Genomic DNA, 13,716 nt, shown 5'->3' on the forward strand with positions numbered 1-13,716 from the left:
CAGCTTCAGCTTCTTCAGCATTACTGATCGGGGCATAGACTTGAATTACCGTGATATTGAGTGGTTTGCCTTGGAAATGAACAGAGATCATGCTGTCATTTTTGAGATTGTATCCAAGTACTGCATTTCGGACTCTTTATTGACTATGATGGCTACTCCATTTCTTCTAAGGGATTCCTGCCCACAGTAGTAGATATATTGGTCATCTGAGTTAATTTCACCCATTCCAGTCCATCTTAGTTCACTGATTCATAGAATGTTGATGTTCACTCTTGTCATCTCCTGTTTGAACACTTCCAATTTGCCTTGATTCGTGGACCTAACATTCCAGGTTCCTATGCAATATTGCTCTTTACAGCATCGAACCCTGCTTCTATCCCTAGTCCCATTCACAACTGGGTGTTGTTTTTGCTTTGGCACCATTCCTTCATTCTTTCTGGAGTTATTTCTCCACTGATCTCCAGTAGCATTTTGGGCACCTACTGACCTGGGGAGTTCATCTTTCTGTGTCCTATCTTTTTGTCTTTTCATACTTTATGGGGTTCTTAAGGCAAGAATACTGAAGTCGTTTACCATTCCCTTCTCCAGTGGACCACAATCTGTCAGACCTCTCCACCATGACCCGTCTGTCTTGGGTGGCCCCATATGGCATGGCTTAGTTTCACTGAGTTAGACAAGTCTGTGGTCCACGTGATCAGATTGGCTAGTTGTCCGTGACTATAGCTTCAGTCTGTCTGTCCCCCGATCCCCTCTCTCAGTGCCTGCTGTCTTACCTGGGTTTCTCTTACCTTGGATGCGGGATCTCTCTTCACGGCTGCTCCAGCAAAGCACAGCCGCTGCTCCTTACCTCAGACAAAAGCTATAGATAATATTCTCAGTCAAATCTTGTGGGTCATCTCCACCAGGTGGAGAAGTTAAGTACATGATTACCAGACTGTAGCCATGACATGTGCGCTTAGTAGCTTAGTCATGTCTGACTCTTTGTGACCCCATGGACTGCAGCCTGCCAGCTCCTCTATCTATAGGATTTTCCAGGCAAGAATACTGGAGTGGGTAGCCATTTCCTTCTCCAGGGGAATCGTCCTGACCCAGGGATCGAACCCAGGTCTCCTGCAATGAAGGTGGATTCTTTACCGTCTGAGCCAACAGGGAAGCCCAGCCATGACATACGCTGCCAACATGTTGACTGATCCCACTTTAAATTTATGATCATTGACCTCAAGAGGTCCAGGATCCTACCAGGCAGTCAGAATGTATTTCCTCTGCTCCTTTACTACTTTCTCTCTCCCTTCAAACCCACAACATTCTCTCTTACCACACCTGCAGCTCATGATCTTTTTTACTATTTTATTAAGAGGTCAAACTCAATGACAAGCCCCACAAACACATTTGTCCACGTTCTCTGTCTGTGCCCACTTGCTCAGCCTTCTCTCCTGACCCTACAGACCAGGGTCAGTCATCTCAACGCACAGGGCAAATGTAACTCACCACCTATTTCTATAAATCAAGTTTAATTAGCATACATCCTCATTTCTTCAGCTACGTATTGTCAAAGGCTGCTTTAGCACTATGACAGAAGATTTGGGGGTCTCAACAGATACCTAACATGTTTATTCTCCAGTCTGTTACAGAAGGAGTTTGCTGACCCCAGGGAAAAATTGACTTTAACCTAGCAAAGGCCAGTCTCGCCCCTCCCTACCACCCATCTTCCCTCACTACTGCTGAGCTTCTTCCATTGCTAATTTTTCCTTTCCTACTGATTATTTTCCACCAAAAATAACCATGTGTTGACAGTCTGCCTTAAAAAAAATCAAAACCAAGAAAGCCTCTCGACTCCCATTCCCACCCCTACTATTTACCCATCCTCTTTTACTTTTGGCACCTAACAGTGTCCAACGAGTTGGTCACACTGCCCATCTCCAGAGGGCAGTGCTCTCCCCTTCCTGTGCTCTCCTGAAGTCACTCCCACCAGGCTTTCTCCTTCTCCTCACTCCATGGACACTCTTGTCCTGCACGCCAGGGACTCCCCAGGCTGCTAAAGCTGAGGGCAGTCTTTAGCCCTGGCCTTGATCTACAGGCACTGACTGGTCACCCTCCTTCCCTGAAAACACATAATTATCCACTTGGCAGGATTCTAGGAAACCACATCACACGGGCTGTTCCTCATCTTCTCAATCTCAAGGATTTAGCCCTGAGACTCCGCTACCTCCATTCCACTCACCCCTCTAAATACCATCTAAATCCTGAGAAATCTCAAATTCAGATCTCCAATTTTGTTTTCTCCAAGACACCCTAGACTTGTACAGCCTGCTGCCTACCTGCTATCTCCACCTAACAGACGTCTCAAACTCAGTGCATCGGAACCTCCCCACATTCTCAAAACTACTCTACCTGAAGCTTTACTCACCTCTGTTAATGGCAGTTTCATCTCTTAAGTGTATTCTACTTTCTTAAATCCCACATGCAACACATCTACAAATCTTTCTGTACCATATCCATCATCTAATATTCCTAAGTACCTCCACTAACACTCCCTGGCTCACATCAGTGATTATTTCAGGCTTCCTACCTGCTTTCCCTGCTTCTATTTTTGCCGCCTTTGCTGCCTTTCAGACATTCTAAACAAAGCAGTAAAGAGAAACAGTTACAGTTTCAATCAGATCATACTCAAAAGCCCTCAGGGCCTTCAGATTTCAGTCTGAATAAAAGCCAAAGTCACCAGAATTACTTAAGAAGTGTTCCATAGCCCATCTCTCAACACTGGTAATTTTCTGACCTCATATACTGATTCCCTCTTCTCTCACTGGACTCCTTAGCATCCTAGGCAGGCTTCTGCCTCAAGGATGCTGCCCTGATCGCTGACCAATCACACTCCCTTCCTAGAAATCCACAGTGGTCCATTCACTCCCCTCTTTCCTGCTCTTCTCAATATCTCTCATTGAGGCAGTTCTCCACAAGCAGGCTGCTGCCCTCAACTTTCCATCCTGTGTCTCCATCTTACATATTACATGTTGTACTTATTTGGTGTCTGTTTCTTCCCAAGAGAGCATAAATTCAGGAAGGCTGAGTTGGGCTTTTTAAAATCTATTTTATAAACTATTTATTCACTACTTACTCTTTAACCACATCCCCATCATTTTGCATAGTACCTAGCCCATAGTCAGTACTCCATGGTATCTGTTGAATAAACTAGAATATGTCTAAGTGCTTTGTAAACTGTAAAGTAATGTGTAAATGAGGCACATTATGAACTCATGAATGAGCTTAACACTCACTTTTTCTTCCAAACTTCCAAAAGTCCCTGCAGTACTTTTCCATCCCTGTTGACATCCAAGAGTATATTCATAGAGGCTAGATCTGATGGCTAGTTGTTACAACTAGTAGGCACAGAGCTGGAATTCAGACCTGGTTTGATTCTAGAGATTGATATTTAACCATTAACTTCTTTCCAAATAGTTGGGTCTGCTGGATGCTAAGTGATAGCTTAAGAATTTTATAATCAGAAGTCCTATAAGAGATGACGGTTTATAGAGAGTTTCCTCCAAAAACAAGTCAGAGATTGGGATGTCTCCAGACCATCCTAGGAAGGCTGATATTTCAATTTAGACCACTGCATGACAGTAAGATAACTCTAATAAACAGAATATTCAGCAATTTAAGGGAAAAGCATGATATTTTTGACAAGCATAAGACTTTAAATCAAGTTTTGAGGTGTTTTAGTCCCAGTACAATATCTACAATGTTAATTCTACTTTCCTACAGGATTAATCTATCATTAGAGATAAACAATTCTTAGGATGAAATTTCTCACTTTTTTTCTGCTTATTAAGATATAGATCTGGTCTCTGTGGTTTTTATTAGAGAAAAATCACCAAATTTCTTATCTGGATAAAACTGTCATTTCCATTGGCTCTTTCCTGATTTCCTATTCTTTAATATCTGTATTTCATTTAATTCCTCCAGTAAGTCAGGAGGGAGGCTTGCACAAGGCCTTTTTGATGATAGAAAAAAAAATAAAACGCTGAAACTAATCAGGTTGCTGAGAGGTCAGATATTTCACAGACTTACCTATATAAGTTCCATGTGGTGTTCAGAAAACACACACACATACACATGAATAAAAAATTTTAAAACTCTCCAAGTAATCAAAATGTGTTGTTACGATGTACTTATTTTGAAGTTTATTCACTTTACCCAGAAGAAAGGCTCTCAATTATTTTCCCAATCAAAGACTACTTATGCCTTAATACAGATATAATTTCCAACTCTGGCTAATGGCGTTTCTATGTTACAGAGCATTAAAAATAACAAATAGGCTTGATATATATCTATCTGGCGATCCTATTCTGTCTAGCTCTCCTGATGGTACACACAGAATAATTAGTGTTCAGGAAAATGATGCCAAGTCATTTTTAAAACGATAACTGTTGTTATACATTCCCTGATGAAAAGTATGAGATAGTATAGAAAATGATTTAGAAAGATTTCTACCCAAATAGTCATTTGTTTTTAAGCTTGGCACCACTGGGGATTGTAGGCTTCCATTATCCATGAAAATCACTTATTAATAATTATTTCATGAGCATCAATTTAGGATGGATTAACTGCTTAAAATACCCCAAGGACACAAAAAGAGAAAACTTGGTTTAATTATAGAATGCATAAACACAGAGAAAATCTAGTTCAATGTCAAGGATTGGAGGAAGTCTGGGGAAAAGGTTACAAACAATTCCAAGGCTCACTGTTTCCGAATGATTTAGTATGAATTCAAAATTACATAGTCACTTCTATAAAGACACAAACACGCTCCTGACCCCCCAAGAGAGACACTTTACCCAGGGGCACTCTGGCAGCACTGGCATCAGGGTTGATCCAGAAGGAAAGCCAGGAGAGAACCACGATGAGCAGGGTTGGGGCATAGACGCCCATCATGTAGAAACCCACTTGCCTCCTCAGGGTGAAGATGACCTCCACACACGTGTAGTACCCTGCCAGACACAGACGCAAACAGGGGTGAGGTTCCTGACACATCTGACTGCAAAATCACAGTGTGCACAGAAGTCAGGAGTCATTTCTGCTTGGGGCAATTTCACAAAGTGAACTCCACCAAAAATGGAGTATTTTGTTCTGTAAATAGACATCATTTATGTGATCTAAGAGGATGGAATGATGGGACCTGTTTCACCCAAACTTTCGCAACTCCATTATGAGACTGAGAAGTAGACATCCAGGCTGCTCTGTGATACCCAGTCTCAGCTTCTAAGTCTTTGTTCAGAGATCTTGCAATGACAAACTTTTTATTGTCCTTGGGTGCTCCGAGAGCCACTGGGAACAGCAAATCAAAGCGGCGCAAGTCTACAAAGAAACACTCCTGGATTATGCATTGTCAACATAATTTTCAGCCCTGTGAACCACTTCTTATCTGGGAGGATAACTACAGTAGCTCATATGCATATTTATACCTTAACCCTGAAGACAGTGGTAGAGGTAAACATTAGCAAGGATAAGAAATGAATGTTCCCAGTCCGTGAAGATAAAAGGTTACAGCAAACATCTGACAGAGAGATATTCAATATCTCATCTGACATCTCTCCCAAGACTCCTCTGGCTCCACTCTAGGACCTTGAATGTTCCCTAACTGAGGGAAAGGATTTCACTTTCACAGACATAGACTAAAGCAGGCACCACTTTACAACATCATTCTAGAGCTGCCATGATATCAACTAGTCTCCCAAATTAATCACAAATTATGGGCAGCATCATAATAGCCTTTGCTGACTAGAGAAAGAAAATAAGTGACACAGATATTCTCCTAGCATTGGCACAGAAGAGACACTTCCAGATGTCTGAGATGATTTCTTTTAATACTTACTTTAGATAAAAATGTCATTTCCCATCAAAAAAAGGAAGGTTATGTATGAATTCCAAAAAGTTAAAATATTTTCAGCTGTGCTCAGCTTAAACTGTACAAAATTATTTTCAAATGTCAAAACAAATGAACAGTGAATAAATAAAATAATTATGGGACAAAAGGCAATATTACTTTTTACTATGCTTTAGTTTAAAAAGTTGTATTTATCTCTTTTTCCTAGTTGGGAAGAAGACATATACTTCAGATGCTACAATAGTTGTCATTTTTATTCATTAGCAGAACTTAGAGTAGTAATTGCACACAATCCACATCTTAAAAACTGTTGAATAAAAGAATGGCTATTCTTATCCTTTTATCAAATAACTTAGATTAGAAATCGGATTGATTTCATGATTTAGTCACGAAGTCTTGTCCGACTCTTGCGACCCCATGGACTGTGTAGCTTGCCAGTCTCCTCTATTCATGGGATTCTCCAGGCAAGAGTACTGGAGTGGGTTGCTATTTCCTTCTCCAAGATTAGAAATCTATCCTATTCCTAATGTGAATTATAATGATCGATACATTGGAGAGATTAGAAAGATATTACAGCTAATACATAACAGATATAAAGAGCTGATTTGAACTGAAGTAAATTCTAATTATGCCAAATGTTTCCATATTATATCAAAAAAAAGCAATGCACAGTGTTTGTATTTTTTAAATTTTAATTTCACTGAAAGTGAAATTGTTAGCTGCTCAGTTGTGTCTGACTCTTTGTGACCCCATGGACTGTAGCCTGCCAAGCTCCTCTGTCCATGCAATTATCCAGGCAAAAATACTGGAGTGGGTTGCCATTCCCTTTAATTTCATTAAAACTAAGCAATTTGTGAAAATTGTGCACAGGTTCTAAAAAGACATGAAAGGCAAACCGATGGAAACTTCCTCTCCCTTTTCAATGCCCATCTCTTATTTCAACTTCCTGCCTGGACAAATAAGAACATAAGCTTCCAACTACCAATCATGTGCAAAACTTCCAAAATATCATCTTTTACAAGTCTATTTGTTGTGATCAAGAAGGCCCACAGTGTTTTCCACGAGTGGTTCTGAAGTACCTTGCTTTGTAAGAGCATCACTTGCTCAAGGTAATTTCACATCCACCTAGTGCCTATGAAGTAGGGAAGGACACATATATGTTTATTATGTATCTTGAGGAGCCTAGGTTGTCACAAATATCATAACAATTTGCTATAAAGTTGCTTACTTTCAAATGCATTTTGCATCCTATCCCTCCACATTTAGATGACAGCCTAGAAACTTGAGTCCTTCATCGGAAGGCACCCCCTGGGGAACTTCCCAGGACTTGGATGCATTTGGCAGAAAAATACATGCTTGGATATAACACTGATTTGCTCCATAAGCTTTTAACAGAAACATTTCTTGATTTTTTTTAATCTTTTCGTGGTAATGTTACATTTATGAGAGGCAGGTGGGCAGCTAATAATATAAATGTTCATTGGCAAATTCAATTTACTATTTCTTATGAGGCTTTATTTGATTATTATTCACTTGGGCTTCCAATGTAAGTATAGAAATTGGAGTTGGAATTATACTTGCATACCCATATTTTTATCTACCTGTGTTATTTCTACAATTACAAAAACAATAATTTTTAATAAAGTTAAAGTCAAATCATGATTTTTGGATAATTTTGTACAAATTAAATAAAATATTGGCCATCCTTTTGTATATGCTGCTCTCTGTCTTATCCACTATTCTACACTGTTAAGCATTCCATGTATTTTGAATGTTCTATTTTTCTATATACATTTCTAAGTATTATCCAAACACTAAAATGTTTCTTATATACATGCAATGATTCATATAAATGTTGATAAAGCATGTTTACTGAAATATAGTTTCAATTATTACTCTCTTAGCCATGAGTTTTTGTTATTTTCTGTAAATAATGAGATATAATTGACTCATTTATGATAAACCAAAAAATACCATACACAAAAATCTAGGAAAGATTTACTAGTCATAAATCTTGAGTATTTCCCCAAATACTGTCCATCATAGCACACCCTAGTTGCTTCTTAGAACTAAAAGGAATTATATCTCATTTATTTGCTTGCCAATAGATCTATGAAAGAGCAGGGATCTATCCTCTATTTACTGCTGAATCCCCAAACGAAAACTTTTAAATGCAGAGCTTGAAGGTGAAAAAATGAATAACACCAGAGTTTTCAATGCTTTTACATCATTTTATATTACATAAAATTAGATATAAAATTACTAATTCATTTTCATCTCTAGATGAAGTTTAAAACTTCAATAAAAGATATTTCAAACTTCTCAAAACAATTTAGAGATTATTCATTTTGAAATGTGAAGCATACAATCTGGATATGGGTAACTATTTTCCAAATATAATAACACTCACTGAACTCATAACACGCCTATGAGGTTTAAATTATAGAATTCCTACAAGACACTTAAAACAATGCCTTACAGCAAGAACTCAAAAAGCCATCTACTAAATGTGTTTCTATACAACAATCCTCCCAAAAACACTTCTTTTGGCTTTCAAGTTCATTTTTTCATTTCCTTTGTAAAAATCCCTAAAAACTGTAGTCAGGCTCTTTAATTTGAGTGAGGAGCATAGAGAGGAGAAGGAACACTCTGCCCAGGTCACAGCTGACATTGATTTGTCCTTGACATTCAGTAAGTCATTTACCGTGTGTTTCAGTTATTTTATGTGTTCAATACAGGAGCTGGCTCAGAATGAGCAAAAAGATCATGTCCATATCCGCCAATCATTGAAATCTACGATTTCTTCGTTGAGTACACTGCCGGCCAAATTTTTAAGAGTGCTCTTTTCTTCCATTAAAAAAAAAATTGGCAATTCTTTCAGTAGTGTATTTGCTTATTTTGCTTCTTGTCCTAAAATACTATAAACTCTATAAGAGAAGGGACTCTTAATATATAAATGTTATATAATCTGTTAATTTATTTAAAGGTCAGTGATAGCGGATGCTTAAACTAACTTTATTTCCTATCTGGCCTGTGTCATGTTTATTACAATGATGCCATATTTATGCAACTGTTCACGCTTCTATTCTAGGGTCAAATAGGAATGTTTTAAATCATCTTGTCCTTCCTTCCTTAATGATGTCACAATGGCAGAATTTTAGCTCAAACATTTGACCTCTGTAAATTTTCCACAATCACACTATATATTTTTATTTTTGCAAAGTCAACATAAATGTTGCAAAAACTTAAACTTTAATTTCATCTATTCATAAATATCTTTGATTTACTTCCTGATATAGACTTAGACCTGTATAGTAATTTACAAGTTAGACTGATTATTAATATGAATGTAATGATCAAAATTCAATCATCTTTTTATTTACATTGCTAAGGGCAATAACACTATATTTAATATCTAAAGTCCTCAATAACCTATAACTACCATAGGAGACACAAAGGTTTGAATACTAATCATGTCATGGAAGTATTGATCAGTGAGTACTGCACTTTCACTTCTGCAAAGCTTGATGTAATTTAATGAATGAGATTAATTTGTTGAGCTTTCATAATTGGCTGTTCCATAACCTAGGCCAAGAATATTACGTAGTGAATATTTACCAATGCCCAATTACCTCATGTGCTTATTATTTCCTGCAGAGCATAAAGATGAATGTTTTTGAAAATCAAGAATATGCAGTCAACCAACATCAAAAAATTGCCCTAATGACAACAGATGACAATAAATGGGTTACATGGTTCACATCCATAATGTCTGGCCCTTTGGAAGGCAGAATTTCTTGGCAACATCTAAGAATATCACTGCCTGGAGAATAAAATATAAAATAAAAAAAAATTGAAAACTCTTTTATTTGTAATTACATAAAGAAAAGCAAAACTATCTACTGAGTTAAAAAATGTTTAACCTTAGTAGATGTAATTTTATGAAAGATTTAAATATATCAGTAAGAACCATTCAAACTTATTTTTTAACTATTTTCTCTATTCTGTCCTTAGCATATTACAGTATTGAAATAAATCTTTGGAATAGGACTTAGTTTTCTTTAATTTAAAGGATACTACTTACCAGTGCCTTTATAATATTTTGTGCAGTTACCATATTCAATATCTTCCTTTTTAATATCAAATTGAGGCAAGGCAATTTTTTCTAACTGGACAGGATCCCCCGACTGCCAGATAAATCTTAAGTCATCAGTTGTGTAACCAACTGTAAATAAAAATAAACAAAATACTAGCTTGGGATATAACATTAACACTGTTTCAATATTGTAACATCCAAATATTAAACATAGTAATGGTAAAACAATAGGCCATTCTTACATGAAACTTCTGTTAGAAATGTAAAGAGGTAAAAATCTACGGCCACTAATGCAAGTATTCATACAAAAGTTACAGATAATTGGCTTATAGCAAGGACAAGCTAAAGTAATCAGCATATGGCAAATTGTTAAAATCCAGGGTGTCAAAAATGGTAGTACATTTGTCTTTGTCGGAATTCTGAACTGTCATCAATAAAATAGTAAGAAATAAGTGATACTAGCTTCCTGAATGTAGACATTTACAAATCATGCCCATATGCTACCTGGAAATTTTTAGAGAAACTTAAGCACCAAAATAAATTTTCTGGAAGAATTAAGTACCAACTTCCCTAAAGAAGTTGCACGGCCTCAGAAAAACAATGAAAGAGCTCCTCAAAGGGACATCACTCCATCACTAGCACCTCTGGGAGCTCACACTTAAGGCTCAGGTAACCTGGTTACAATTCAAGGGCCCATGGGTTTATGGTATGTAATAACCTACCATTCAACTCTTACATGCCTGTATTTTTAGAAGCCATACTTTAGTGTATACAGCAACAGAAGTGAATATACATACACATTTGAAATCTATACAAATATATATTGATACACAGACACACATATACAACACATTCATAAAGTACATGCATACACTTAGTACATACATACACTTACATCTGCAAAATCTCAAATTATAGTCAGAAAGCAATAAATATTGCTCAAATTTAGGATACAGCTTCAGTAAATTAAAAATAAATAGCAACAGCAACAAATAACCACTAAATAACTTTAAAGTGTATCAAGTACAAACAATACATTTTATAAGGTTATTCTCTGTAGAAATAGGACACAGTATATGGGTATTCAGGCTGAAGTCTCCTTACACTATAGTGTTAGTTTGTCAAGTTTTATTACTTGCTTTTATTTTCACATCACAAACTTCATAGCAGTTTACCATATTTTAGAGCTAATCCTTTTGGTGCAGACATCTAATATATCTTTCAGAAACTGAAAAATACATGATCACAGAAGCAAAGAAAACCCCAAATCCAATTTTGTAAACAATCTTTTTATAGATTCATAGAAAATGAATGCTTAGTAAAATTTAGTTAATTTTTTTTTCAGGGTTTTCCAAATTTTCTGCTGTGAAAAATGCAATTTTAACATTAGAAAAGTTATTAGGACAGACATCATTTTCTCCTTTATCTTGCCTATGTTACTAATACAGATGAAGATGGCAACTGGAATAAGTTAGAATTGTACAAACTATACCTAAACAACTCAACTGAAATAAAAAAAACTAATAAAATGCCAAAACAAAATATCAAAAAGATTATCTATCTTAGTACAAATTATATAGTAAAACATAATTCTAATAAAATATAAAAAATATAAAATTTATAATTTCCCTATATAAATTATCCTAATGCCTAAAGTGAACTGAAAGTCACTCAGTCATGTATGACTCTTTGGGACTCCATGAACTGTAGCCTGGCAGGCTCCTCTGTCCATGGAATTCTCCAGGCAAAGAAAACAGGAGTGAGTAGCCATTCCCTTCTCCAGGATATCTTCCAAATCCAGAGATCAAACCCAGGTCTCCCACATTGCAGGTGGATTCTTTACCTTCTGAGCTACCATTCTAATGCCTGAAATGAAGTAAAGTGAAAGCCTCTCAACCATGTCCAACTCTTTGCGGCGCCATGGACTATACAGTCCATGGAATTCTCCAGGCCAGAACACTGGAGTGGGTAGACTTTCCCTTCTCCAATTCTAAGGCCTATTTGCAATCAAAAGCATTAGTTTCAGCATTGTTATCTACAATATTAGTAGCGCATATGGTCTCGAAATTTTAAGCATTTTATTCCTATAGTCACTTAGGGTCTCATTTACATACAGCTCTCAAGTTGCATCTTGCAACGCTGTGTATCCATGGGAAACAAGGTCAAGTCCAAAGGGCAGGAAAGAGTAATAGATAACCTGAAAGCAGAAGCAGAGATCTTAGAACTCGTTTAACACAGGCCTCAGTGACACATTGATTTTTAAAGAAAAATATAAATCCACAAATATAATCCATAAAAAGAGTACCTCATACTGACAAGGACATCTCCATCTCGAAAAATGAAGAGAAGGATGTTTTCCTGGGTGACATCATGAAAATTGGCACTTTTTTCATTTGCAAAAAATAAATCAGGTTTCCATAGACACTTGTACATTGTAGGGTCCACGGTCAGGGCATCCGAGCCCCGGAAGTCACTAGGGAGCTTCAACCTGGGATCATTCCATTTTTGCCTCAGGAAGATGTTGACTCTATAATCCTGGAAAAAATTATGCGTGCATGTGTGTGTTTGCTGCTATTTTTAAGAACACATTCAGCACCAGAATAAAAAGGGTTCAAAGATAAGCAGCGCAAACATGCTTGCTCTTCTAACATCAACTAGGATCACAATAGCTTGCGCATCTTTTGTGTCTTTCTAGTGACTCTACATACATCCTCTTAGCACTTGCAAGTTTAAATGTCATCACAGTACTTGACCATAATTGCTTTACCCTAACACAAACACTAATTATACCAGGGGGTTAGTTGGTATTGTCATAAAAGCATATGAACTGCTAAATATTACCATTATTCTTCCCCCCAAAGTAGGATAAATTTTAGTTAAAAATAAATAAGAAGCCAAGAGAAAATATTTCACTTGTCTTTTACTCAACAGCAAATTACAAAAATAATTTATAGGTATATAAAACTACAAGGGGGGTGGTGGAGGCATGGAGTGGGAGTTTGGGATTAGCAGACGCAAACTATTATATATAGGATGAATAAACAATAAGAACCTACTTACAGCACATGGGGAACTATATTCAATATCTAGTGATAAACCATAACAGAAAAGACTATGAAAAAGAATAGGCATATATATAACTGAATCACTTTCCTGTACAGCAGAAATTAACAGTACAAATCAACTATATTTCAATAAAAGTAAAATGCTACTGCTGCTGAGACACTTCAGTCGTGTCCAACTCTGTGCAACTCCATAGACAACAGCCCACCAGGCTCCCCCGTCCCTGGGATTCTCCAGGCAAGAACACTGGAGTGGGCTGCCATTTCCTTCTCCAATGCGTGAAAGTGAAGTCACTCAGTCGTGTCCAACTCTTCATGACCCCATGGGCTGTAGCCCACCAGGCCCCTCCGTCCATGGGATTTTCCAGGCAAGAGTACTGGAGTGGTTGCCATTTCCTTCTCTAAAAATAAAACTATACATATAACACTGGATTATATACATATTTGAGAAAGAAAAGAAAAATTATCCTCAATAACTCATACAAGTAAAGGATTAGAGAGATATTCAAATAAGATTTGGATTATGCAAAAGAGTAGAAAGTATGTACAAAATTTGTACATGTTATGCCATATTCAACAATAGTAGAAAAAGATTTGGAAATCCACTAAGCAGCTACTTACCTCAGTTTTTTGCCTCTCTCCAAAGTTTTAATTTTACAACTTTGTAAAAGTTG

At 37.0% G+C, this 13,716-nt stretch overlaps 1 protein-coding gene across 2 annotated transcripts in view; it reads right to left on the minus strand.

The window, feature by feature from the left end:
* The window catches only part of GLRB (glycine receptor beta), a 94,325-nt gene that overhangs the window by 22,750 nt on the left and 57,859 nt on the right, over window positions 1–13,716 (minus strand). For both annotated transcript variants that reach the window (XM_043487634.1, XM_043487644.1), the window contains exons 5-8: window positions 12,286–12,515; window positions 12,095–12,177; window positions 9,969–10,109; window positions 4,836–4,988 (exon numbers count right to left, since the gene is read on the minus strand). In XM_043487634.1, coding sequence (XP_043343569.1) covers window positions 4,836–4,988; window positions 9,969–10,109; window positions 12,095–12,177; window positions 12,286–12,515 — 607 coding nt within the window. The remainder of the gene's footprint in view (window positions 1–4,835; window positions 4,989–9,968; window positions 10,110–12,094; window positions 12,178–12,285; window positions 12,516–13,716) is intronic.

Source organism: Cervus canadensis, chromosome 1, assembly GCF_019320065.1.
Source record: "Cervus canadensis isolate Bull #8, Minnesota chromosome 1, ASM1932006v1, whole genome shotgun sequence".
Lineage (NCBI taxonomy): Eukaryota > Metazoa > Chordata > Mammalia > Artiodactyla > Cervidae > Cervus > Cervus canadensis.